This window comes from Melanotaenia boesemani, chromosome 3 (assembly GCF_017639745.1).
Source record: "Melanotaenia boesemani isolate fMelBoe1 chromosome 3, fMelBoe1.pri, whole genome shotgun sequence".
In the NCBI taxonomy this organism is placed as follows: Eukaryota; Metazoa; Chordata; class Actinopteri; order Atheriniformes; family Melanotaeniidae; genus Melanotaenia; species Melanotaenia boesemani.
This window is the reverse complement of record NC_055684.1, coordinates 5,468,839-5,495,397: the sequence shown is the minus strand read 5'-3', so window position 1 is coordinate 5,495,397 and position 26,559 is coordinate 5,468,839. Positions and strand designations below refer to the sequence as shown.

At 41.1% G+C, this 26,559-nt stretch overlaps 1 protein-coding gene and 1 long non-coding RNA gene across 2 annotated transcripts in view; both read left to right on the top strand.

The window, feature by feature from the left end:
* The window catches only part of LOC121637440, a 32,377-nt gene extending 31,561 nt beyond the window's left edge, over positions 1 to 816 (top strand). Inside the window, exon 3 of the long non-coding RNA XR_006009844.1 lies at positions 721 to 816. This is a non-coding gene — a long non-coding RNA (uncharacterized LOC121637440). The remainder of the gene's footprint in view (positions 1 to 720) is intronic.
* A 38-nt stretch (positions 817 to 854) lies between these two features.
* Positions 855 to 26,153, top strand: klhdc8a (kelch domain containing 8A). The gene is made up of 7 exons (XM_041981620.1): positions 855 to 1,109; positions 2,374 to 2,584; positions 9,720 to 9,884; positions 9,972 to 10,190; positions 18,926 to 19,027; positions 21,165 to 21,313; positions 24,985 to 26,153. The coding sequence occupies exons 1-7, from the start codon at positions 945 to 947 to the stop codon at positions 25,036 to 25,038; spliced, it is 1,065 nt and encodes a 354-aa protein (XP_041837554.1). The 5' UTR covers positions 855 to 944; the 3' UTR covers positions 25,039 to 26,153.
* The last annotated feature ends 406 nt before the right edge of the window (positions 26,154 to 26,559 follow it).

The following is a 26,559-nucleotide window of genomic DNA, read 5'->3' as shown; positions in this document are numbered from 1 at the left end:
TTTTGTCCTCCACTTGTCCAGTTTTTGCTGAGATATGCCAGGTTTCTTTGGGATTCACCTCGCCGCTGCTAAAATCCTGTTTTCTGTCTGTCAGACTGTCTGATCTTTGCTGTTTGTGTAGCTAAAACAAAAAGAAACAAATATTTCCAAGTTATCTCTTGACAATCCGACATAACATGGGCTCATCCCTCGGGTCAACCTTTTTTATGCTTGAATGATTTTTAGGTCGGTGTTCACGTGCTTAAAAAACGGAAAACTAATTTTTCAGGAAGCGGTTAAAAACAACTGAACTGACTGTAGAGAGAAAAAAAAAAACCTGAGACACCTTCAGAAGCCGTGGAGGACGATTGTCTGATTCTTGAAGATACAATATAAAGAAATGAGGGACTTTTGCACAGTGCTGTAATTCTGGTTTCATGCCTCCTTCTGCTGCTTCAGTCTATTTACAGCTTCAGATGTAACAGAAGTACACTCACACCTGAAATGTCGTGAAGTACTGTAGAAGAGAAAATGGAAACACTCATACGGGGAGCTGAAAAACGGAGCGGATCAAGTGCTTCCTGTTCTCTGACTCACTCTTCTCACCAAGCTCTGGGTTCAGTCCTGTGACGCAGCATAGAAATATAAAACTGGACACTGGAGTGGAGTCAGGGGCTCACTCTGTGCTCATTTATGTTGCAGAACTAAATCTAGTCGTACCTCTTACTCTATCTTCTCCAGGAGTCGGCGTGAGGCGGAAAACCATCCAGAGAAAACGGGACCTCCATCTGGCTTAGAACTGACCTGACAGTCCCACTGCAGACTTTGGCTTCACCTTCCGGACACAGAACAGCCACCTCATCCAGGGGTCCAGACCAACACCCCAGCTCTTTTCCCAGCTCCATCTTTTCAGACCCTCTACGTTCATCTAAAACCATCCTTCTCCCTGCTCCCTTCATGAAGCCATGGCTGTACCGAGTGCCAACGAGTTCCACTGGCAGAGCCTGGCACGCTTGTCCAGTGGCCGCGTCTACCACAGTCTAGCTGAGGTGGGGGGGCAGATGTACATGCTGGGGGGCTGTGACGCTGCGGGGAGGCCTTGCCCGGCCCTGGATCTCTATTCCCCTGAGGTACAAAACAAATGAAACCTGCATGTTGCAGCCAACGTTACATTAATTCAAATGTGCTGCAGGAAGGAATGAGGCAGGAAGCTGGAATGCTGCGTGAAATGTAAATAAAACCAGAATGCACTGATTTGTAAATCTCATGAACTCATATTTTATTCCCAGTAGAAGATCAACAACACATCAGATGGTGAAACTGAGACATTTCACAATGTGATGGAAATACGAGCTGATAGTGAATCTGATGCAGCAACACGTCTGAAAAAGCTGGAACAGGAGCAACAAAAGGCTGGAAAAGTAACTTGTACCAACCAGAAACACCTGGAGGAGCAGTGGACAACCATAACCAGGTTAACTGGCAACAGGTCAGCAACATGACTGGGTATAAAAGGAGCATTTCAGAGAGGCGGAGTCTCTCACATGGAAAGCTGGACAGAGGAAATATTCAATCTCTGCATTTCGACCAATTCAACACCACATTTTCCACCAGTAGTCCAGTCCTTCTTATTTACCTCCGTTAGAGCTGCTGGGTGCTGCTTTTCACCGCCATGTAAATAAAGCACATTTTATTTAATGTCAGCCTGATGACACTTGAGTATTATATCCTTGTGTTTCTACAATAAAATGAGGTTCACCAACATGCCACAACATTAGTTTCCTGTTTTTACAGTATTCATTTTATTTAAGTCATTTTCATTTGATTCATTTGTGTCTCGGATTGGTGAACCTCTGTCCATCTTTCCATGTGAGAGACTCTGCCTCTCTGAAATGCTCCTTTTAAACCCAGTCATGTTACTGACCTGTTGCCAGTTAACCTGATTAGTTGTCAAATGCTCCTCCAGTTTTTACTTTTCCAGCCTTTTGTTGCTCCTTGTTCCAACTTTTTCCAGATGTGTTTCCGCATCAGATTCACTATCAGCTCATGTTTCCATCACGTGGTGAAATGTCTCAGTTTCACCATCTGAAATGTCATTTTTGTTTTACTGGGAATAAAATATGTGTTCATGAGATTTAGAAATCATTGTTTTCAGTTTTCTTGACGTTTTACAGAGTGTCACGTTTCTTTTGAAATCTTGTATAACTGTTTTAAGTTGAAGAATGTACTGGATCCACGAGAGATTAAGTCAAGTTATGGCAGTTTATTTCAGATCACTGGCACAAAGCAGCATACTAGCTGTAAATAACAGTTCGTCTAACTATCCTGCTTTTGTTCATACAGTTTGATCCTGTTTGAGCTTCCAGATGATTGACAGCTGATTCCTGTCTGCAGGGGGACAGGTGGATGAGCTTACCCCCGATGCCCACCCCTCGTGCTGGGGCTGCCGTGGCAGTGCTGGGAAAGCAGATCCTGGTAGTAGGAGGAGTGGGAGAGGGCCAGAGCCCTCTTAAGGTGGTGGAGATGTACAACACAGAGGAAGGGCGGTGGAGGAAGAGGAGCACGCTGCGAGAAGCGCTGATGGGCGTATCCATCACTGTGAAAGGTATGGATTGTTAGTGTCTTCCTTCACAATGACTCTTACAATCAGCTTCCAGAAAAACAATCATTTAGTCAGAGCTCATTAAAGAAAACCTCCTCAGTTTGATTAAAATAAGAAAAAATGTCCCGAGTTTCCTCAAAGCATTTCAGCTACACTACACTTTTACTATGCTCTAAAAACAGACACATGCAGAAAGAACAGAGCCGCCATCTTTTATCAGCAGTTCATTCAAACTGAACTGCAATTAAACTTTAGGAGCTGATTCTTCTCCTTCTATCTGCTGTAATATCTCTAAAAGGACTTTCTGTTTGTTAATATGCATCTAGTTGAAATCAGTCCTAGACGAGAGCAGAAGGAAATGTACAGTCATGTCTTTTCATTCCTTGGACGTATCAGGACAGAAAACCTCATGTGGTTTTAAAATGAGGTAAGAACAAACTCAATTAAACGGCAGCTCATGACTGCCAAGGTTTATTAAAAAAACAAAACTGAAATGTACAAAGTCCACCCTATGATTCAACAGTTAGAAATAAGAACTTGAAGGGATCATTTCCTGTATGATGGTTCAGCTCTCTGAAGGTCCCACCACAGCATCTCAACCAGGCTGGGGTCTGGGCTTTGACTGGGTCATGGTTCTTTTCTCTTTCCGCCTTCCTGTTGCAGTAACTGCAATGTGTCCAGATGACCGTCCCTCCATGCTGAACAGTTTTAATGAGGCGTAATGATGCTGATATGCTGTGTTTTTGTTTGATAACACTTAGCCTGCTGCCTGAGGCCTGCAGAGTCTGAGATGGAGCTCTCAGATTTTTTGCAGTTTCTCCTGGAAGACAAGCAGCTGTCTTGAAGTTTTCTCCGTGTGAAAAAGCTTTGATGGACTCCAGATAGTTTGGAAATGACCTTGTGATTCTTCTCTCAACCCAATTCGTTGACTAGAAGCCCAAGAACAGAAAACAGAAGAGGATCCGTTTAAACTCAGGAGTTTCATTCAGTGTTCCGTATCACCGGTAAAGCAGTGCTGGAGCCGCAGGGTCCCCGACAGTACCCATGACTGTTGAGTGGTCGGACTGACATCCCAAGCGATTGTCTCTGGCCAGTTATCGGTGGCCAGCCTGCTCACATCATAGATCCGGGATGCGTTGCAGGTTTCTGACATTATCTAGTTCCTGTTTATCAGTTATGCTCTGCAATAGAAGGTTTTGACCAAAACCACACTGACATAAGACTTGAAGAGAAGTACAGGTTTAAGGCATTCATTAATTAAATAAAATATAAAACAGTCAAGGAAATAGCCAATAATTATTCCCAGACTGATGGAGTTGCTTCCTGGCTGCTCCTGACCCTCACACACTGTTTCAGCATCTTGGTTTGGACTTTTGTTAGATAACTAATGACAGTGTTATGTGTTGTTGTTTATGAGACGTTGAATTAACCAGACCTGGTTGGGACTAGATGCATTTTTAAAACCAAGTCCTGATGCATAAACACAGAATTCAAAGAGGACTTTCTTTGTTTTTCACATGACTGTGTTGGTCCTTACCGTTTGATTTTTAGCCAGATTAATAACTTGATCTGACTTTCTTGACGCTCGGTGGAGAACTGGAGCACAAGCAAAGGAAGAACACGTTTGTGTTCTTGGTCTTAAAAGTCTCTTTGGCATCAGTTGGAGCTTCAAGTCTTCTTGGACGAGTCTCTTTGGGCTTTTCCCACCTGCATGTGCACAGCGGTTTATCCCGTTCTTCTTATGCTCCCATTGCTCTGTCAGATGGATTTAAAGCTTCTGTGAACTGCTGTTGTTAACTGATCTTCAGCCAAAGCTCAGATTAAAGCATGGGAACATCTGTGGGCAGACCTGAGGGTGGTGGTTTAAACCAGTATGGTTATAAATGCTGGCAAAACAGGAATAAATGAAACATTTAACAGAATTTCTGTTAGAATTCTGCAGCAGCAGTGAAGATTTTGACACACCTGCTGTCCTCTTTGAAGGCTTTTCTTTATTCTTACGTTTTTCTAAAAAGACAGACGACATCCAAGCTGTCACGTAACACCTCAAGATTTATAGTAAATGTGTGGGATCAGTCGCACAATTCAGCTTTATTTATACAGCTTTATTCATTCACAACAAAGTCACCTCATGGCACTTTTAAAGATGCAGTCCAATCATTTATGGGTGTTTCCTCTTCATGTCAAAGCTGAGTAGAAACCAGCAGACACAGGTAACGTTACCGCAATGTGAAAAATGGGGATGAGATATTTACGTTACTAATAATTACTGGGAGGAAACATCATTGTTTAAAGACAGTTTGGTTTATTGAGACCACAAAGGAAAATAGATGTCCAGCTTTTCATTAACACTGAAGACTACCGTTACCGTGGTGATCAGCGGTGGAGGCTGGATTAGTGGAACAATCACCCGTTACCATGGTGATCCGCGGTGGTGGCTGGATTAGTGGAACATCCGCCCTTTACCATGGTGATCTGCGGTTGAGGCTGGATTAGTGGAACATCCACCCGTTACCGTGGTGATCCGCGGTGGAGGCTGGATTAGTGGAACATCCACCCGTCACCGTGGTTCTCCGCGGTGTAGGTTGGATTAGTGGAACATCCACCCGTCACCGTGGTGATCCGCGGTGGACGTTGGATTAGTGGAACATCCACCCATTACCGTGGTGATCTGCGGTGGAGGCTGGATTAGTGGAACATCCACCCGTTACCGTGATGATCCGCGGTGGAGGCTGGATTAGTGGAACATCCACCTGTCACCGTGGTGATCCGCGGTGGTGGCTGGATTAGTGGAACATCCACCCGTTACCGTGGTGATCTGCGGTGGAGGCTGGATTAGTGGAACATCCACCCGTTACCGTGGTGATCCGCGGTGGACGTTGGATTAGTGGAACATCCACCCGTTACCGTGGTGATCTGCGGTGGAGGCTGGATTAGTGGAACATCCACCCGTTACCGTGGGGATCCACGGTGGAGGCTGGATTAGTGGAACATCCACCCGTTACCGTGGTGATCCGCGGTGGACGTTGGATTAGTGGAACATCCACCCGTTACAGTGGTGATCCGCGGTGGAGGCTGGATTAGTGGAACATCCACCCGTTACCGTGGTGATCAGCGGCGGAGGCTGGATTAGTGGAACATCCAATCAGTTTCACCGTGGTCGCATTTCCACTGGGAGAAACTGGAGAATGTTTGGTTCATTTGCTGCTTCACATAAAGCATAACTTACGTATAAACTTATTAACTGACCGTCCTCCCGGTTACACATGAACAACGTTTCTGTGTTTCTGGTTGGATGAACCAGAATCTGTTCAAGAATTAAACGAAGGAACGAGACCATTTTTAACAACTTTAATGTAATTTGTTCTCTTTTCTACTTGCTGTCGTCTTTCAAACTTTTCCAGATCATCCTTTAGCTTCTTTTCTCAGGAGTGCAGACAAACAGGAAGATGGACTGGACATAGGCTGGGGACGGCTTGTCTTTTACCCAGGGGAAGACGCAGTTAGCCTCAATTACATGTCCGTTAGCAACAGGCTAACATGAAGTGTCTGGTCGCGGGGAGCAATAACGTTAAACCCCTGCAGTTTGCTGCATTTTAGTAACACGTTGTCTTTATTTTTCATAAATAAATATATTCATAATTAGAACAGTCCACCATAAATAGACCTGGAAAGTGTATGAAACTAAATTTTCTATAAACTTCCCACAAAGTGCTGCTACACAGCTGAGAGTCTCTGAAAGTTTCCAGTCGACAGCAACACGTTTAGCTGTCGTTCAGGGTCAACAGCAGTCTGGAAAACACAATCCCATAAGTGGGATGTGGATTGGAGCATCCAAAAGCACAACACGAATGTAGGATTTGTTGTGTTTTTTTTTGTTTTTTTAAGTGAAAAGCTAGCTGTAGCTGCTGAGCCGGTAGCAGTACGCCTGCTTTCTTTATCTTTTTGTCCTCCATGAACGTTGCCAACATGCGGGTCACGTGATCAGTGACGAAAGCTGGGAATGGTCCATATATATATATATATAAAATAAAAAAATAAAATTGTCCCCTCGCCCTCCGTGGGTGGTCTCTCATCCATCCAAGCTCGGGTCCTATACCACAGCCCTGGGAGCTTGAGGGTTGGTTGTCCCTAGGACTGCACTCTTCTGGACCGAGATGTCTCATTTCAGACTTTTGCAGAATATCTCAGTGACACGTTCCTCATGAAGGAGGAAGTTGTGGAAAAGTCCTGAGCCGCTCAAACTCAAACTCATCTGATAACAAGAGTTCTCCAGCTTTCTGAAGGTCTTTCAAAGTTTTTTTTTTTTTTTGTGTGTGTGTTTTTTTTTTTTTTTTGTTGTTCTGTTTTTTCACATATCTTCCAAAGAAGAGTTTGGAAAGTCCCACACGAAGCCTGGAGAACTCTTCCTGAAGACTAAAAGATATGTATAAATAACAACTTAAGGGTTCAGGCTGGGATGAAGAAAACTGCTAAGACCAAATATTCACTTTCAAACTTCAGAACTGAGCAAACTGTTCTTACCTTTTAGACTGAATTTATATTTATGTTTGCACGTTTTAATAAATCCCTCCACTTTTTTTCTGGTTATCTGGTAACACATAGAGGAATTAGAGGTGGTTTAGATCTTTTCGACATTGTTTTCCCACTGCATGTCATTTCATTTACTGGTTTTGATTTCCTCCACCATTATTATAAAAATAAATTCTAGAAGAAATAAAGAAATGAAGTCTGGTTGGACACATGCACCCTGTTAAACTTACATTGAACATGTTCAGCATCTCTAATGGAGCCACATCCAACAGCCCAGCCTCAGTAACATCCCATTAAGACCCTGTGAGTGCAACATTGAATCACTTGAGTATATTTAGAATAATCAACTTTGTACCTTTTCTGACAACAGAAATTCAACAGAAAAAAAAACAAGTCATGTTCAGAAATGTCCTGGGTGTAGCTTGGATGCTAACAATGCTAACAATGACCACTGTAAAGATCCATCTTTAAATAACTAAAGACGTTAGGCTGTGCGGCTTTTGTGCTTCGGTTAATTATCACATTTTGCAGTGAGTGTGAAGAGAGAGCTTCTCCTCGGCCTGAAATGAGTCGAGCGTCAGAGATGCATCTGTCATAGTCTGCTGGAGCACAGACGGATGCAGCAACATGCAGACTTATTGGCCAAACGTAGACTTGCTGCTCTCTCCATCTCCCCGACCTGCCTTCGATCCTTGGCCCGCTCTTTGCAGTTTTATCCCCAAACGCAGCCTCTGAAGCTGAAAAATAAACAGACAGTCTGACAAACGGATCAATAGAGCCAAATGAAAACAAAGATGGCCAGTCTGAATGGGTAGCCAGTCGCCAGTTGACTAAATCCGGCCATTTGTGTTGAAATTAGCAGAAGCATCATGTGCTGGATATTATATAATTAGCTTTGATGAGCTAATCTTTACCATAAGATGAATATAGTTTTTTTTTCCTCACTTTTTCCCTTTTTCATAATTTACTTTTTGTAAAGAGGTTGAGGTTCCAGTTTTGACTTATTTAAGTTAAATAAAACGTAATAAAAATGCTTCATGTTTGGTAAAAGCCGCATCTTGTCGTGCTTCGACCGCCCCCCTCGCTTCCATTCTCGTGCTGGAGGTGTCAGCGTGCCAGACGTGGACTGATCCATTTTTATTCTGCTGCTGAACTCTCTGTCCTCCCATGTCTGTCACAGTCTCTTGGCTTGTCACGAGCCACAGTCACGGCCAGAACTATCTGCACCCCTGGACTCGCAGCACACCATTCCCAATATCCTCGGAAATAAAGACGCTGCGTGGTCTCAGCATAAAGCTGTAGAATCTTATCTGAATGTCCACCCTCATTATTCATGACCTGGAATCTCTCATTAAAAGGAATCACTGTACAAAACTTTTTTCTCTTTATTTGATTTATCTGTGTTTGTTTTGTTGTAATGCATGCACCATAGCATCAAGCTGGGCTGAAATATTCCACATTTAACTTACACTGTGGGAAACAGACGTTATCACAAGAGGAGGGGCTGTGAAGCAGTGGTGGGTTTATATTTGCTCTTTATTTTTACTTTAACTAAATTATTGAATGACAAATCCTTTATTAATCCCTGGAGGAAAATGTATAAATAAAAACTTATTAAATATAATAATAGTAATAATAAAATAATCATAAACTACATTTAGATATTTAATAATAGAAAAATAGAAAAAGTAAATACATAACATTTTTACTGAACACTGACAAAATATTATTCATCACAACCTTAATTTATTTAGAAAAAAAAATGTATTTTAAAACAAATCTATAAAACTTTCTATTCATTACCAACAACAATAAAAAGCCTTTAAATTGAGCTGTATGGAGATGTGTAACGTGATGCTTGTGGACAGCAGGCTGCAGTGACGGAGGAGACGGCGTTCACGTCGGCTTGATGACCTTCCTTCTTTGTGTGTCGTCCCAACGTAAACCATAAATAAAAAGATCAAATAAGAAAATACTGTAGATTGATAAGTTCTGACAGTCAAACACTTTATTAAAACTGTATTTTCATTTCTTTTTATTTTTGATCAGACCCAAACAAAAGTTGTGTAATTAGCAGGAAGCTGCAGGTGAGTCGATCACAGATCTGCTTGTTAACAGCTTTTAATGAATTTCTTCTCTGGTTTTAACTTATTAATAGGAATTGGTTTCTATTTATTCATTGATTTATTTAACTTTATTTGGGTCTAATGAGGTGTGCAATAATGTGTAATATGTAACTGTATAATTTAAACTTAATGAGTTTTATTTACTTATTTTATTGATGGGAAATTTGTAATAATGGGGATCAAATGTAGATGATGTAATTTTATTTATATTTGTTTGGCTTTTTTAAGACTTTTGTTATAAATGATTAAACCAACCTTCTTTCAGATGGAGATTAGCTAATGACTAAAATCTGACCATCAGTCTTCATTAATGTGTATTGTCCCTATTCTAGTCAAAAAATAAATGAAGATAATTCACTAATGAAGATATTTGGATGTATCTGTTTACCTTAACTAATCAGCATGCCGGGAGGGTGTTTGCATCTGCTGGACTGCTAACAGGAAATGACATCATTGGTTGAATCTGTCTCTGTGTTTAGATGCTCGGGCTCTGGCTGTTGGGGGGATGAGTGCTGACCTCCTCCCTCGCAGCATCCTGCAGCAGTATGACCTCCGAAAGGACGTGTGGGCGCTTCTTCCTCCCATGCCGACTCCACGCTATGATGCTAACACACATCTACTTGGCAACAAGCTCTACGTCGCAGGTACCAACACACACAGACGTTGTCGTAATTACAGGAATTTCTCTATTTTGTTAGATTTAATACTTAAAAGTGACATTTTCCTTGAAGGTGGCCGACAGTGTAAGCGACCTGTTAAGGCTTTTGAGGTATATGACACAGAGACACGGTCTTGGACTTCACTACCCATCATGCCTTGCAAACGCACCTATGGAGGTGTGATATGGGACTCTGCTGGGAGGCTGTGTCTGCTGGGCGGACTAAGGCAGGGTGGCGGACACCAGAGCTCCAAGTTCACCAAGAATGTCAATATTTTTGATACCAACCAAGGTACAAACACACACTACGTATCTTTAGTTTCTCATTCAGCCGTACAACTCTGGATGCAGCACACTTTGGGCCTCATTCACCAACAAAATTCTTTAGTGTGCTGCTTGCATGTTTTTTATGAAAGTTTCCTCTTACACTCATTTCAGTGCTGATGTGTTAAAACAGAATAGTTTGTTTTATCATCTTGGGCCCGTTGTTCAGAAAACTTAATCCGGATCTGGATTTGGGAATCCCAGTTTTCAGAATCACATAATCCAGCTTACTTTTACCCTGGATTGGATTGGCTCACCCTGATCCAGAATCCTGTTTTTCATGATCACTGTTAAAATACTGTCCTAAAAAGTTGCTTTTATTACATGGAGCTACCTGGACTACTGTAATTCCCTGGACTTTGGCATTGGCCGTTCAGATCTCAGCCGTCAGCAGCCTGTCTCCTGACCGAGACAAAGAAAAGCCGATGCCTTAGCTACGTAATAGCATGACGCCATCGCAGTGCAGCATCTTCCTTGACGTAGAACCAAAACACGAGTCAGAAACAATGGAGGAGGATGGCGTTGTCCAGCAGTTTGTGTTCTTTCTTCTTGCAGTGCTTCGTAACGCTATTTTAACGAGATTAAACTAAGAAACAGAAAATATGTTGCTCTAAACAAGGAGCCGTTTCTGCTTTGTATTTATGCAGGTCGCACCTGAAGTGACTTTTTTTTAAACCAATCAACAGATTGCAGTGTGTCAAGCTCCACCCTTATGGGTCGGATTGGTTAGATTGGTATTCCAACAAAAGACTCCCAATAACAGAGTAGAACAGATCAGGTCGGTTACTAGGGTGCGCTTCCCAGTTTTCACGTGTGGAAATGCAAAAAAAATGCATCCCACCTTGCCCCACCCCGTCCTGCCTTGCCCCGCCCCCACTTGCACCTGTTGGTGGAAATGGGGCGCAAGTAGAAAAAAATTAAATACAAATCCGGAGGAGGGAAATTTGCCTAAAGCAGCACAGACTCATGAGATATTTCAATGTCTGAAATGTTTTCGTTTCATCCAGTTCCATGGAGATAGATTTTCTTTTTTTAATTTAACATTTGTCTTTAAATAAAGACAAACATTCTTCTAAACCTCATTATTGTTCACAATCATTTAAATAACCAACAATGCCTGCGTGTAATGATCAAAAGACGACCATTAAACTGTATTCAAATGAGCTGCTGAGAGCAGCTGGGGGGCACTCAAATTAAAAAGTGATGTTCAAACCAGTGTCAAACGTTAGTCTGAAGCCCTGCCATACTGACTTATTTTTATATTATTTGCTTAATTATCTTTTAATTAATTTACTTTTATTTGTGTTTAGTTTTAGATTATTTATTTTATTTATTTATTTGGTATTTTTGGTCCACCTGTTTTTTTATGTTAAACTACATATAGAAGTTTTATATTTTTTGATGATTTTTAACCCCAGTCAGCATCAGACATGATGTTTCTCAGCTGTCAGATTCTGAGGTAAAATGATGTAAAATGAATGTATGAATAGATATAGCAGCATAAAGGCCGACTAGAAGAAGAAAGCAGAATTTATTACTAACAGAACTTTGTAGAAATAACACACAGATCAACAGTGACCAAGCCTTTTCTCATCTCATCGTTCTCTCAAGTCTTGGCTTTCAGGAGAAAAAATATTGTTATTGAAACAAACACACAACAGAAACTATTTCCATGTTTCCACTTTTTCCTCATTTCCAGTTATTCCTGCTACTATTTACCTGCTATCCTCACTAAACCAACTCCACCGTGCATCAGAAACGTCTTCTTGGCTTTATTCCAGCCATAGAGGAGCATTACTTTTCTTCTTTTCACACACACATAGAACTTTCTGCTCACTGGTTGATCTTTGGCTGCTCCTGATTGGACGTTACCGTCAATCTAAGCTCTCTGATTGGTGGAAAGTCTGACGGGAAGTGACTTCATCATCATGTCCAGGTCTAAATAGAGGTCTCTTAGCAACATAGTAGTGATGGTGATGTTTTTATGATGAAATGTGATAAATAATGCTGTTATCATGGATCATTGTGGATTTACCAGATAGAGTCTCTGAATAAAACTACATTTAGTGGCTGGATTGTAAACCTCCTGGACGGGATAGAAATGCCTGGAAAACTGCCGTAGATCATTTAAAGAGTAAAATCACAGTTTACCCCACAGAGCTACACACTACCGCTCCCGACACACTGGTGGTGGTAGAAGTGATGGTGCTCGGAGGCTTCAGCCATCTAGTAGCGTGTTTTCTAGAAAACTTGTAAATCCAATTCTGCAATCCAAAAGTCAAAAACTTCACTGTATTTCTATTTCTTACTCTCAGGCTTCCTCATGAAAACAGGTATCTCAGTGTCATATAAAGTATCCATGAGCATTAACCTGCAGAGGGAGGCTTTACTACTAAAACTTGCTCATTCTTCTTGTATTGCTGTGCACACTCTGTGTCCTAAAATGCAGACAGATGACTAATCCCTCTACCTGGCAAAGACACCCCAGAGTAACAGGTGAACAAATTGAGAAGGGAACGAAAGGAGAAATGGGAACACAAAAATCAATAAGTCATTCTAGACAGCTGGGTTTGCGGTCACACTTTGGGATCGGTCGACTGGAAGCCAAATAAGGCAGAACATGGGGGCGATAACGTTAATATATGATAATGGGGGGAGAGTTTGGCATGTGTGTGAGTCTGTGTGTGCTTGTGTGAGACAGATGAAGAAGGGCAAAAGAAGAGGACGCCCTCCAAAACACGCTAACGTAACACTAGCGTTATTGCACATGCACACAAACACACACAAAAGGTTAGGATAACCATAGCTCGCTTCTCCGATCTAATTTTGTTTGAGATGAGATGGGAGATGGGCTGCTGAGGTTTGGGGGGCCGGGTGAGGGGCGTTTCAAATTACAAGATCCAGAAACAGATTGCTTTATTATCCACCTGCAGTGATATCGCTCTACACACACACACAGTCATGCAATCTGCTGTCACACAGTGCTATTATATTACTCTGCCAGTCCGTATCAGCAGCATTAAGACACACGCCTGTTAGCTTGTGCTGTTGGCTTGGTGCGACAAGTACACAAAAAACCCAAAGATCTGAGTTGTTTAAGGGAAATTGTCAGGGAAGGAAATGTTTTTGCTTTTCAGAATTGTGCATGGGGTCAGTTTGGTCAAATTACTGCGGAAATATTGTCTGATTTTCTTCCTGTAGTAGCTCAACAGTTTATGAGCTCAGACAGAAATCTCCAAACTTGGACAAATAAAAGCCAAGCTGTGTTTGTTCATTTCCACTACAGTAAGTTTTCTGAGATGATGGGAAAGATGCTGGAGCTCAGGAAGTGTGGCTGGATGTTTAAACCCTCATCACTCAGGGTGGGAGATAAATTGATATTTCCACCTGGAAGTAAATCCACATGTTCAGTTTCCTGGCAGGTGAAGCCTGAAGGAACAAAGTGAACAACTTTGGGAGGTATGAGTTCTGTAAAGCCATCTCCTTGTTCCCGTCTCCAGGCCGGAGGCAAGGCTGCAGAAAGATGCTTGTTAATTAGTCACAGTCAATGATCCAGATGCGTTCATGTGCAATGATGGTGACATTATCTGGTCTCATATTGTTATCTGACCCCCCAGCAGAATTACGGACGTTATGTACTCCCCATGAACAGAGAACTTTGTTCTTGTTCCCGAGGCAGCAAGAAAAGATGGTGTCATTTTTTTTCTCTTTGTGGTTTCGAAGTATTTGCAGAACTATCATGTGATTGGTTGTAAATTTGTGTAATTAATGCGGAAAAGCATGCAGCGGAAAAATGTTAATTCCTGTTTTTCCTCTGATGGAAAAGATTCAACGAGGTTGAACGGATAGTTTTAAGGAACAGCTGGTCAAGGCGGCGAACTAATATATGCACAACAAATAACTGGTCTAAAAGTGATTTTTTTTCTCATTCTCTCCACCTTGAGAAGAACAAAATATTTATATTATTTTTATTTTATTTTAATTGGTTTATTTTTTGGTATTTCTCCTTTTTATACTATTTATTCTGTATGTTGTGTGTATGTTGTTGGCTTGTGTTGTATGGACCTGTGTCTGCAAATAAAGTTTTACACTTCTGAAGAATGTAACGTGCTTTAGGATACATCCGCATGGAGATAAAACCAATTTTAATGGAGACAGAATCATTTCAGGAAATGTGTCCACCTAAAATCCCCACTAAGAACAGTGTAGTACATATGCCAGGCCTGTAAGTGGCGCTGTGATGCTGCCATTAAAATACTCCAAAAAGACATGGACCACGTCCAGACACTCATACAGGCGGGGTTTGGACATGCAGGTTAATGGAGAGATAGATCAATGGTGCCACTGGCTCAGGAAAGAAGCGTTTGAATTGTAACCATGGAAACAAATCTGTGACCTTTTCAGATTTATTCACTTTGGGACCTGATTTAAAGATTTTTCATTTTCAGGCTCCAAACAGCAGTTTTCCATGTGGACAAAACATCCAAAACATAATAAATTTAGTGGCTACATGTAAACTTGCATCCATGTGGACATGGTCAACTCTGTAGCTGCGGGCCTGACAGTCGGGGTAATACCTTCCACCACTGCAGCATAACGTCAGTTAAATAACAGATTACCACGCGACATATTTGATTCTTATTATACTTTTAACATCGTTGTCGGTCTTCTTGAGCCTATTATGATGAAAGAACCGAAAAGAAACAAAGTGCGATTGATTTTGTCTAAGAGGATCATCTGTGCTGTCAGCTGCATGTGAGATTCCACGTGTGACACAAGCAATTCATCGAACACAAAGAACTAATCACCATCCTTCTCTAGATTTAATCAGGAGGGACAATTACAGAGAAAAGCTGTGGATGAAATGACTGCCTCACAGAACACAAAGCCCAGTCTGCAGTCGCCTCATCCCCCTTCGTTCTATTGTTTCGGCCTGAGTATTTTCTCTGTGTCTTCATTCTCTTCTGTCCTCTCCTCTCAGAGTAAAAGAACATGCTGAATCTTGACGTGAGGACTTTTATAATACCTCCAAAGCAAAACAGAGTCAGACATGACATCGAAGACTAAGTGACATGTAGTCGTTTCTCCATTTAGTGCAGAGTAGGACTCAGATGATGTCATAGTTTTCTAGAAAAGTGACCAGCAAATACTGTATACGAGGAATGTGCTGCGATGTGAAAATAGACTTTTCAAAGGTCCCCATCTGGATTTAACTTAGTAAACAGGTAAAAGCCTCCCATTGGATAATTCCTGCGCAGAAGATGGTGTATCAGCTCCAGCAAGGTGTTTAACCTAACCGATGAAGTGAGCAGCTTCTCGTTTCTTAAACAACCATGTCAGAAGACATGTTGATCTGTTTTAGAAGGGTCAGATTATTGGCATCAAAGAGAGAAAACATCGAAGGAGATGCTGAAACTACTAAAACTGGGTTAAGAAAAAACTGAAGGATAGTGGGGAAGGGGAGTTAAACCCATAATCCTCTTTGTTTTGTAGTTCTCTTCCTGTATCTGGTTTACTTGAAGCTGACCAAAATTTGCATTTGTAGGTGGACCAGAGTCTGCCTTTTTTAACCGAATCAGTTTGTTTGCACACTCACACCTCCCCAAACAACGCAGACTTTCCGAGAAAACTTACAACTTGAATCAAAAGGCATGAGAACCCGAGCTCTTTGTCATCATGGCTCTGAAAATACTGATCCACTGACTACATTACTGCCTGAAACTGGTTCTTTAACGGGATTCTTCACTCCAATGTGCATAAATCTGATTCTCTGGACAATCTGGTGTGTTGCCAGTTCTGCAGAGGGGCCACATTTCAGCTTCACTCCACAATTCCACAATTCAGTCTTAGTTCTGTGACATCTTACAGCCAGATGAGACAGATTTCCATGATGAAGGAAGGGCGGCTCGCTAGCTAGCCGCTCATCTGTAGCCTCGGTCTAGTGTGAGAGGTGGGGTTGTGTTTGCTGCTTTATGTAAACGATCCCCGAGTCATGGACTGGGGATTTTAGACCCTGAACAGAAAAACAGTGTAACAGTCCACAAACAAGTAAAACACAGTTTTTAAGCTTTTCAGACTTATAGTTGGGTCACTGTTGAAGACTTTGAGCTTGTTTTCATTAAAAATCTGAATTCATTTCTCTTTCTTGGACTAGGGTAAAATGGAGACTCTCTGAAATGTGCCTTATAAAAGTTGATTTTGTAAAATTCTATGTAAAAATAGACATACACAAAGTCCCAGTTAGAAAAGTTCACTGGAAGACTAAAGATGAAACTAATTCTAGTTTCTGGTGCAGCCCAGTTTTCAGTTTCTGTGGTGTAGCCTCGTTCTCGCTTAATCACAGAGTAGCTGCAGGAATTCATTGAACTGCACAGATTGATGGCACACAGCCGTGAAATACACAAAGAGAAGAGACTTTTCCCCTGAGAAGAGAGGACGGCCAGCTGTGATCACTCCTCAGTGCAACTTAACCAGGCTGGAAAGGAAAGCACTCCTCTTCATCATCACTCAGAGGAGGACTCCCCATCTGGCTTCCTATATCCCTTTCGTTCTCTCGGCTTCTGCTTCTCCTGATCATGTTGTCTCTAATTTTTTATTAAGAAAAAGAAATAAAAAGAAAAAAATGTGAAATGCAAGCGAGGGAGGAGTGAGGGAACAATGAGAACAAGGCAAAGAAGGTGGGATGAAAAACAAGTGAAGATACTCACAAAGATAAAGATAAAGGCCTCCACCCTTTACTCCAGTTTTATTCCTCTTAATCCCCCCCTCTCACTCCTTCCCTTCCTAATGAACTTATATTTCCTCCTTCCGATGAACAAAGACCAGAAGTAAAAACAAAAGTTTTTTTCTGAAAAGGAAACACCAGCTGGAGTCATTTAGCCGCCACTCCTGCTACAACCACCTCCAACAGTTCCACTGATGCTGTTAAGTGTCGGGTAATTAAAGGAGATTAAATAAAAATCTACAAGTATTTCACACCTGTGGCTTTAGTCATTAATGGGGTTTCCAGTATTTCAGGATTAAAACCTCCAGCAGCTATTTTCATATTGAACAGAGTTAGCCAGCACTCATCGCTGCAGCTGTGTTCAATTCCCATAAGTGAGACTTATCTGTTATATGTTACAGGCAATCTGTTACATGATTGGACCCCCTTTTTCCTCCAGAACAGCCTTCATTCTTGGTGTTAGATTGAAGCAGGTGGTGAAACCTTCCTCAGAGGTTTTCTCCATATTGACATGACAGCATCACACAGTTGCTGCAGGTTTGTCGGCTGCATCCATGATGAGAATCTCCTGTTCCACCACATCCCAAAGCTGCTCTACTGGACTGAGATCTGGGGCCTCATTTATCAAACTGTGAGTAGCAAAGCAGACTACAGGTGGCGTAGATAGGGAAAAATGGAAATACCGTGCACAAAAACTTTGTTTTATAAAAGCGTGCACATGTCCTACGGCTGTTTCTGCGCCTTTCCCCGCCCTTGTGGCCTACAGGTGAACACCTGTAATAAATATTTATCATATCATTTGCGTAATGGCTCGGGAGGGAAAAAGAGGGAAGAAGTGAATTTTTGTGAGACAGAGATCCTGATGGACCACATTGAAAACGTAAAAATGTTTAATTGGTGGGCACGGCGTGGGCATTACTGGTGTCAGAAAAACAGAAGAATGGCAGCAGGTGGCAGATGCTGTCATCACAGTGTCAGAAGGGAAGATACGCCAGAGGAACATACGGCTGGATATCTCAGTCGTTAGAGCATCCGTCTGCCATGCGGGAGGTCGAAGTTTAAATACTGCAGTTATGAATCGCTTTGGAGAAGAACGTCTTCTAAATGACAGTACTGATGCCGGAAATTTAGTCATTTGTTTAAATTTATAAAATAAATATGTACAGATACATCTGAGATTGGTAGCAGTTTATTCAGTGTTAAATAATATTTCTTTCTAGTTACTGGGTGTTCCAGCTGGGTGGGCGGTGCTACAGCTGTGGTTGGAGAGGGTGAGGCCAGAGACTCCACCCAGCACCGCAGCAGCCGTGTCCTCAGAGGAAGTCCTGCAGGTGCAGAGGGACACCATCACCGCTGTTAACCAGGTGGACAAGGATACGCGGGAAATAAAGACTGTCTGGACTGTAATTAGAACAACAATAAAAAAGCATTGTGTAAAAATAAAAATCCACCTCTTGTGTGTTTCTTTAGCGTAGCATCACTTCTAGACCTCCAGCCTCCAGTCTGCATCCCGCTCTGCTGGAATGAAGGACCGAAGCTACTTTTCACACTGACTGCTACATGCTGGCAGCAGAATGTCCACCTTATTTAGCTGGCTCCAGCTTCCCCACTACTGGGTGTAGAAAATTGATAGATTAAATAAATATTTTTCATTTCATTTTTAATTAATTCGGATATTTGAATGGAGTGTCGATCTCTCCAACCCTCCTCCTTTCTGTGGTTTACATTTGTTATAACCTTTTCATGTCCTTTCCAGTTGCATGTGTGTGCATGTGTATATGTGCACAGGTGTGTGTACAGCTGCCTCTTGGGTGACCTGTTTGTGCAGGGCACACTGAAAACTCAGCAGCATCCTGTCTGGCTGAAAGTGGACTGCAGTGCCTCTAGAATTCACCTCAGCTACTTTATAACCTTGTGCACACACAAGCACCCCCGTTCACTCACTCCAGCTGTCTTTTGTTATCCTTGTTCTTCCTCAGGCACCTGGCTGAAGTCAGAGGACACGGTGGCTATGAAAACAAAGAGAGCTGACTTTGCTGCTGCCTTCCTGCGTGGCCGGATGGTGGTCGCAGGTGGACTTGGTAAGGGAGACAAGCTGGAAACAAAACTCTTTGTTTGTTTTTATCTTAATTTAACTAAGCTTCAAACATAGAATTAGTGTCTCCCTTAAATTAAATAAAATAAAAAAGGAGCCAAGCTTTTCATCTAATTATTGTGTCCATCTAACAGTTTTCTTTATGTATTACATAATACAGCATGGGAAAAATCATTGTTATAGCTGCTTTAAATCCGCAGAACACCACCTGCAGTCTTAGAAAGTTGAGGTCAGACAGTCCCAATCCTAACATCTTGCAATGGGATTTTCCAGCTGTTATACTATTAAGAAGGAGAAGGAAGAGCAAGCTATGAGGAGGAGAGATCGTTGCATAATTTTAAAAATAAAAAACAAAGGAAAAAAGAAAGACCATTAGATAAAAAAAAAAAACATATTAAAACATGATCAAGTTTAAAAATTCAAGCTTAGCATCTGTAAGCAGCCGTTTTACAATTAGCCGATGTTAACGTCTATAAGTAGTCATTTTACAGTTAGCCGATGTTAGCATCTGTAAGGAGCCATTTTACAGTTAGCCAATGTTAGCGTCTGTAAGTAGTCGTTTTACAGTTAGCCGATGTTGGCGTCTGTAAGTAGTCATTTTACAGTTAGCCGATGTTAGCATCTGTAAGCAGCCATTTTACAGTTAGCCAATGTTAGCGTCTGTAAGTAGTCGTTTTACAGTTAGCCGATGTTAGCTTCTGTAAGCAGCCATTTTACAGTTAGCCAATGTTAGCATCTGTAAGTAGTCGTTTTACAGTTAGCCGATGTTAGCTTCTGTAAGCAGCCATTTTACAGTTAGCCAATGTTAGCGTCTGTAAGTAGTGGTTTTACAGTTAGCCGATGTTAGCGTCTGTAAGTAGTCGTTCTACAGTTAGCCGATGTTAGCATCTCTAAGCAGCCGTTTTACAGTTAGCATTTAAAGCAGCCATTTAAGGCCTGGTACACAGATTTTTTATCTGGTTTAGACCTCACACGTGAAGAGAAAAAATCAGGCATGTAACAGTTTTAATCGTACTGTGTGTGGTGGCTCCAATAATCTCATCACAGAACAACAAGCACATTACGATGTTGTCCCGCAGCTGATCTACAATCTAGTCCTACAAGCCAGAAATCTCGCATGACCAAACGTGAACTAACAAAAATGTAGAAGAAGAACCATGGCAACAACCGGAAAACACAACACCCAGCATGGAACCTGAAGCAGTTGACTCTCGCCACCACAGTCCCGTTGATGGAAAGGGGGGCGTGTTCCCTCTCTGCCTCATCCTAAAGTCCACAAACTTTTGCTGCAGACGAAATCCAACAAAAGCCCTAAAGAATCATTTATCACCGCCAACTGAAAACAGGTTCAGCTAAATGATAAATTTCAGCTCTGTGAGCTAAATTCAGTTTATCCATTTGAGAAATGTCCAAAAAATATATTAAAACTGAGAGCATAACCTTTTGCACAGTTACAGGAATAATTTAAGCAACTAAATACAGACTCTTTATGTTCCTTCAGGGCCAGAATTGTCCATTCTTTTGAGAAACTATTGTTAGACATACAAACAAAAAATGGAACAAGAAATTCACATGTTTTTATATTTAAATATAATAAATATATTTTTCTGTATTAATCTGAATAATGCTATTCAGATAAGAGAGAGATAGGAAAATTAAATTAATGTAAACCATTGCATGTGTGGGAAGAAATATCTTCTGAAAACGTGGTATATCATTCAAATGGTGGAGGGAATTCAGATGGAAGGTATCATGAGTGGATATCTGGCACAACATACTCAAACAAATGCTAAAGAAATTTCAGCCCACACATTACACAGATATTCTAGCAATGCCTAAATGTGGAAACATTCTGGAAAGCTGCGCTGATCCGCCAATATGGTTCAGACATGATTTATGGAAAGTTACAATATTGAAGGATATAATTAATCTTGGTGTTTAATATTGCAATCATTTGTAAAATTAGGTAATTGTGACGCCTCTACCCCCATACTTTGAATGAACTTCTGATTTTTGTTTGATTGTAGTTTATTTCATGATTTTGTGTGAAACTGAACATTAAGTACGTAAACAGCATGTTCAAGGGCTAGATTGAATGTGTGTGTGTGTGTGTGTGTTTTTAGGTCATGAGCCTTCAGCTCTGGACACAGTCGAAGCCTTTCATCCTGAGAGGAAGAAGTGGGAGAGGTTGGCTCCAATGAACTCCCCGAGATGCTCCGCCTCTTCTATCGTCATCAGAGACCGCCTCCTAGTTGTGGGTGGAGTCAACCAGGTAAATGGCCTTACTGTAAATGGCCATTTATGCTTGACGTAGAGAACACATTAAACACATTTAAAAAAAATAAATAAATAAATAAAATAATTAATTAAATAAATAAATTAAAAAAAGATAATGAACACAGATGAATGGATACTTTTCTGCATTGTTTACGCGTGTAATTTAGTCCATTTTTAGAGGCCTTGCAGATCCGTTGCTTGACGTTGCAAATGGAGCAATACCACCAGAAACTACAGGGGCAGTGTTGAGCAGGATAGCTGACATACAACCAGCGAAAGGAACAAACCATAGAAGAAGAAGAGCAACAGGAAGAAAAAGAAGATGACAACAACGAGGACAACAACTGTAGCTTTTGAACAAAGACTATGTGATTGTGTGGATAAATTGACTTAACAACCATGGCAATGTAAAAGATGCCTGGAAGTATGAGGGAGGCGTCAAATGACATTTGAATCACACATACCTATTTACATACGTAAGCAGGGCTTAAAGTAAAAACAAATCCTGAGCCTGAACTTTTTTCTGGGCAGCGGAGGTGCAGTGGATCTGATGCATACACACTACCGGCAAACAGCTTTTTGCCATTGTGCTTGGCAGGGCATAAGATGACCTACAGTTTAAATGTGAATTTTAGAAAGTAAAGGTAATAATGTTATGAGGACATGTGAAACTCAGTCAGGCTAATTAATTTAAATCATTCATTTAGCAATCATTTAATTTAGTCAAGAGCAATTTATACAAAAGCAGTTACAGAGCAACAGTGAACTTTAGGTAACATTTTATTTTAAATTGCAACATTTCCATTGTTTTTGTTCAAAACAATATCAAATTAGGTTATAGAAAATACAAAACAAACAAATGCAATTTAATACACTGAACTACAAGTCAAGTGGCAATATGTCTAAATTAATAAAGAAAGTATGATTTTGCAAGTGCTTTAACGGATTTATTAACACTGCAGATGAAGACGTGCTGTAATCAGAAACGATATCCAGGCATGTTGCTGCTTCACTGTTTAGGTTTCATGCGTTTGTCTCAAAATGCAGAACTAGAAATTGGGGAAGTGCAGCCCGGACTGTCTGTGGCGTGAACATAACAAACACAGTGGCTGAGCATGAAATGAGACTGGTACCCACTGTAATAAAAGCTAGTGTGTGGATTTACTTTGGCTTTATTTGCTTGGAAAGTCCGGTTCGTTTGGTGAGGTGTGAATGCGCGAATGACCTCTGATGTGGATCAAAAAAGCAAACACTGGTCCACCGGTGTCTGGAACTGATGTTGGATCGCAGGAGTGATCTCTGAATTTAACACTGCCTGAGGAATTGACTGAACAACCATGGCTACATAAAAGACGCATGGAAGTATGAGGACATATAACTACATTTGAAACAGACGTCCCTTTATACATATGTAAGGGGGCATAAATGGGCTTTAGAGTGACCACCTAGTCTAACATGTATGTCTTTGGACAGCATGTTAGCTGCAGTGTGCAGCTCACAATGCAGGATTGGATGAAAGAGAAAATTTGATGCTATCCCCTTTAGTTTCCTTAGCTAGGCAATTATTTTTATTTGTTTATATGAACACAGTTGTTATAAGTTGGACTAATGTGGATCATATGATGGATTTATTGTAATGCAGTTGTAATTGGACTACAATAAGTTGGACTGTGTAAAAGAACTGAACTGAGTTTTAATAGAAACAGCTTGTTTTAATTTAGAAAGGAAAATGAGTATCTCTGTTCGGATCTGGATCAGACTATCATCCCTGAATCCTGTCCCATGTATCTGGATAATTCTGTAACACACAAATGCACCCCAACAATATCTAAGGGATTTCATGCTGCTTCAGTGAAACACGCAAACAATTTCAGTTTTCACAGATGCAGCTGGAACTGGACGTCACCTGTAAACCGACTGATGTTTAACCTTCAGGGGTCCATGATCATACTGGCATGATCTGGTCACTTTCACTAAGCTGCTGGAGCTGCTGTCAACTTCATTTAGAAGCACAGATGCAGAATTCTGTCCCAGTTTTTGCGTGATGCTAATAGACCATGGAAAACCAAAGATATGATATGTATGATAGTATACAGTACAGGTTTTCACTGTTTCAGAAATGATAAGCTGGTGCCACATCTTTTTTCAATGCGCTGTTTATAAGACGGGCAATATTCTGGACGTCTCCACGGTGAGGTTTTCTGAGCATGTGCCATCAGGAGGATCCTCCGGGGAAGACCTAGGGGGGACTATGTCTCTCAGCTGTCCTGGAAACGCTTTAGGATGCCCCTGGAAGAGCTGGAAGAAGTGTTTGGGGAGAGGGAAGTCATTTTTATCTTGTATATAAAGTCTAAATCAGAAGTATTTGATGGCCAAAATAGGCTCAGAATCCTAAAGGGTTAAAACTGAATTCTCTTCCAGCATTTTCTAAAAAAAGCATCTGCTCGGTGCTGCAGCTGCATTTGTAAAAACAGATGCTGCAATGTTTCTGCCAAATATAAAAGCAAGACATGCCTTCTGCTGTCAAAACCAGTAAGAATCAGGCAGAAAATATTTATCTGAAGGCTTCACCTCACTGCCAGCTGCTCCGTGGATCCCGATCGGAATTAAACCTGATGGAAGGATTCAGTATCCAAACACAGGGAGTGTGATCAATATTATGATCGAGGAGACTGTCCAGTTAAACATTACATCATGTCCTGGAGTATTGTTCATCTTGTGAGATCTTATATCAACTCTCTAAACTTTACATCAGTCTGCAGTCTCATAACTCCTTTCAAGCCTTTGGATGCTCAACAGTCCTTAGCTCTATCCGCCACAGTCCACTTCTGCTTTACTGCCGCCATTTCTCAGGTCTTACCTGAAAGTCACCGAGCCCCCGCATGGTTCAAGCATGCAGACAAACAACATCCACCACAGAAACCATCAGAAGTTCGAACCACCCCTCTCTATCGGACTGAAAATTTATTCATGTTTCATGCTGAGGTGTTCATAGGATATATTTTTATTCTGATTGGATGTTCAACCAGATCAGAAGAGCTCCATCTAAACGCAGCTACTGAAAAGAAGCACATCCTGCACCAAGCGTGATGCCATTTTTTAACCTTTTTCATAAAAATTATCCAGATCCTTGACATCCACTGGGGTCCCTGTTGTTTCTGACCAGTAGGGGGCAGTAACCTGGTTCCTTTTCCTCATCTCATCACTACATATGATCCACAAAGCAAGGCCTTCTGGGAAGTGTTTGATACCAAACTCAAACACCCTGCCAATGAAGTAAAAGTTATCTGGGCAGAAAACACTGAACAGCCAAAATCCAACTATTAAAGGTGTACAGATTCTAATTTATGCTTTACACACTGTATGTCCATCTATGTTTCACAGGTTTTTTTAATGCAACTCTTCACTTATTTCTTGATTTTTTGCAATAAATGAAGAAATGGAGAGTGACACAAGACATTAGCACTGTGTTGTATCTATGGAAACCTCAGACAGCATCTTTCTGTGTAAGAGGAGAGAAACTTAGTTCATCCCATGGTTGAATTACTTATATGTGATTAGTTGACAGGGACTATGTATGTGTTTCCATTAGTTAAATATCATATTGACTCCAGCCTCCACAGGGAAATATGTCCAGCTTTTGACTGCCTGTCTTCTTCATTTCAGGTTCCCAGCTCAGCCCATGAGATCCTGTATGTCAAAGAAGAAGAGTATTTGTAGATTGATTTGAGTGACACCAGACGATGGATGCTGATCGGCGATTCCACTTCCTCCTGTCTGCACAGCCCTCCTGAATCAGACTGTAGTGCAATATTTAGGATGCATTGAAAACAGTGAGATTGATGGGAGTCTAGCTAGCTTGTGTGATGCAGCAGGTAACACTGCCCCCTGCTGGACATTACTGCCACCTGCATTAGGGAGGAGCTGGCTCTGTCTCTAAGTTCAACTGTTGATGTGCAACTCTTCTGCATTGTACGTTGTAGTGCATACGTGGAGAAGTTAACCATGTTGTAGCTATCATGTCTACTATTTAGACAAAAAATATATATGGGAGACCTGTTTTATTATATATGTATTTCATGTTTGCATCCATCTTTATGATTGAACTACTAAGCTTTTGTAGATGGCATGAACTCCACAAAAGGTTTTTATTTAATCTAATAACATGACTGCAATATCTGTATATTATTTATTATCATTTATCCATAGGAAGAGTTAAATGTTTGGTTGATTAACTGCAGGAACAGAATTTGCACTAAAGCAGTTAACAGTGAGCAAGAGTTTCACCATCAGTCATGTTGTAGTGATGACGTGTAAAATGCTGTAGTATCACTCCTCCGTGGTGTAACAGTCTGCATATTTATTATGTAAAACACTACAAATATCAAAGGACACAGCGTATTTAATGGCAGCATGTGTGTGTTTAGGTTCTTACTAAACTGCTGGGTAGATGAAGAGCTGGATCGTGGATCTTGTCGAACTTCCAGGCTGGTTGTTCCCGTTTTATTCTGTAGCAATAGAACGTCTCTGTCATCGTGCAGCCTTTGTGCAACATGTGCCGTGCAGTGATGGTCCTTCCTGATTCCTTCTCTCAGGTTGTGATGTTACACATGTTTGCTGCTCCTGCAGCAGAAGCCTCGTTTCTGTTACGTAACAGTTGAACAACCTGTAGATTTTTTCTCTTTTTTTATTGGCTGTGTTGAAGCATCATCTTCTGCCAAGTTAGATTTGACTCTGAAACACGAGCAATCCCTCTTCTTTCCTTCAACTACTCATGTCATGTACTGTTCACAATAAGACTTGTTATATTTAGTGAAATAAAACTTTGTACCACACCTGTGTTCCACCAGATGGCAGCAGTCACACACAACTCCACATGTCTGTGGCCTCATCCCACACTCATCAAATTCAGATGATTTTCTGTAAGTTTTATCAACATCAGGCCAACATATGTGTTTATTAAACGCTTGTTGGCTCTGTTACCTTGTTTTTTCAGGCCAAAAGAAAAGGAAACATCAAGGACTCACAATTTGGTCTTTACATTTGTAACATTTCACAGCGTAAACATACCAAATTACCAGAAAAGTTTTAAAAACGAACTGGTGCATGTGGTCATGTAGTCACATTCTGTCTGATTTTTAATATGCTTTTCGATATTTTAGTCAATCAACAGGGTGAAAAAACAAATGTTCAGAGGTAAGTACCTGGAACTAAATTCTGTGAGACAGAAAAGGCTTTGGA

What these genes read in the sequence shown, in the direction of transcription:
- klhdc8a (XM_041981620.1), top strand. Translation starts at nt 945, where the DNA reads ATGGCTGTACCGAGTGCCAACGAGTTCCACTGGCAGAGCCTGGCACGC. An exon ending in TGGATCTCTATTCCCCTGAG is followed by an intron (nt 1,110 to 2,373) that starts GTACAAAACAAA and finishes TCCTGTCTGCAG; the next exon opens with GGGGACAGGTGGATGAGCTT. An exon ending in TATTTTTGATACCAACCAAG is followed by an intron (nt 10,191 to 18,925) that starts GTACAAACACAC and finishes GTTCTTCCTCAG; the next exon opens with GCACCTGGCTGAAGTCAGAG.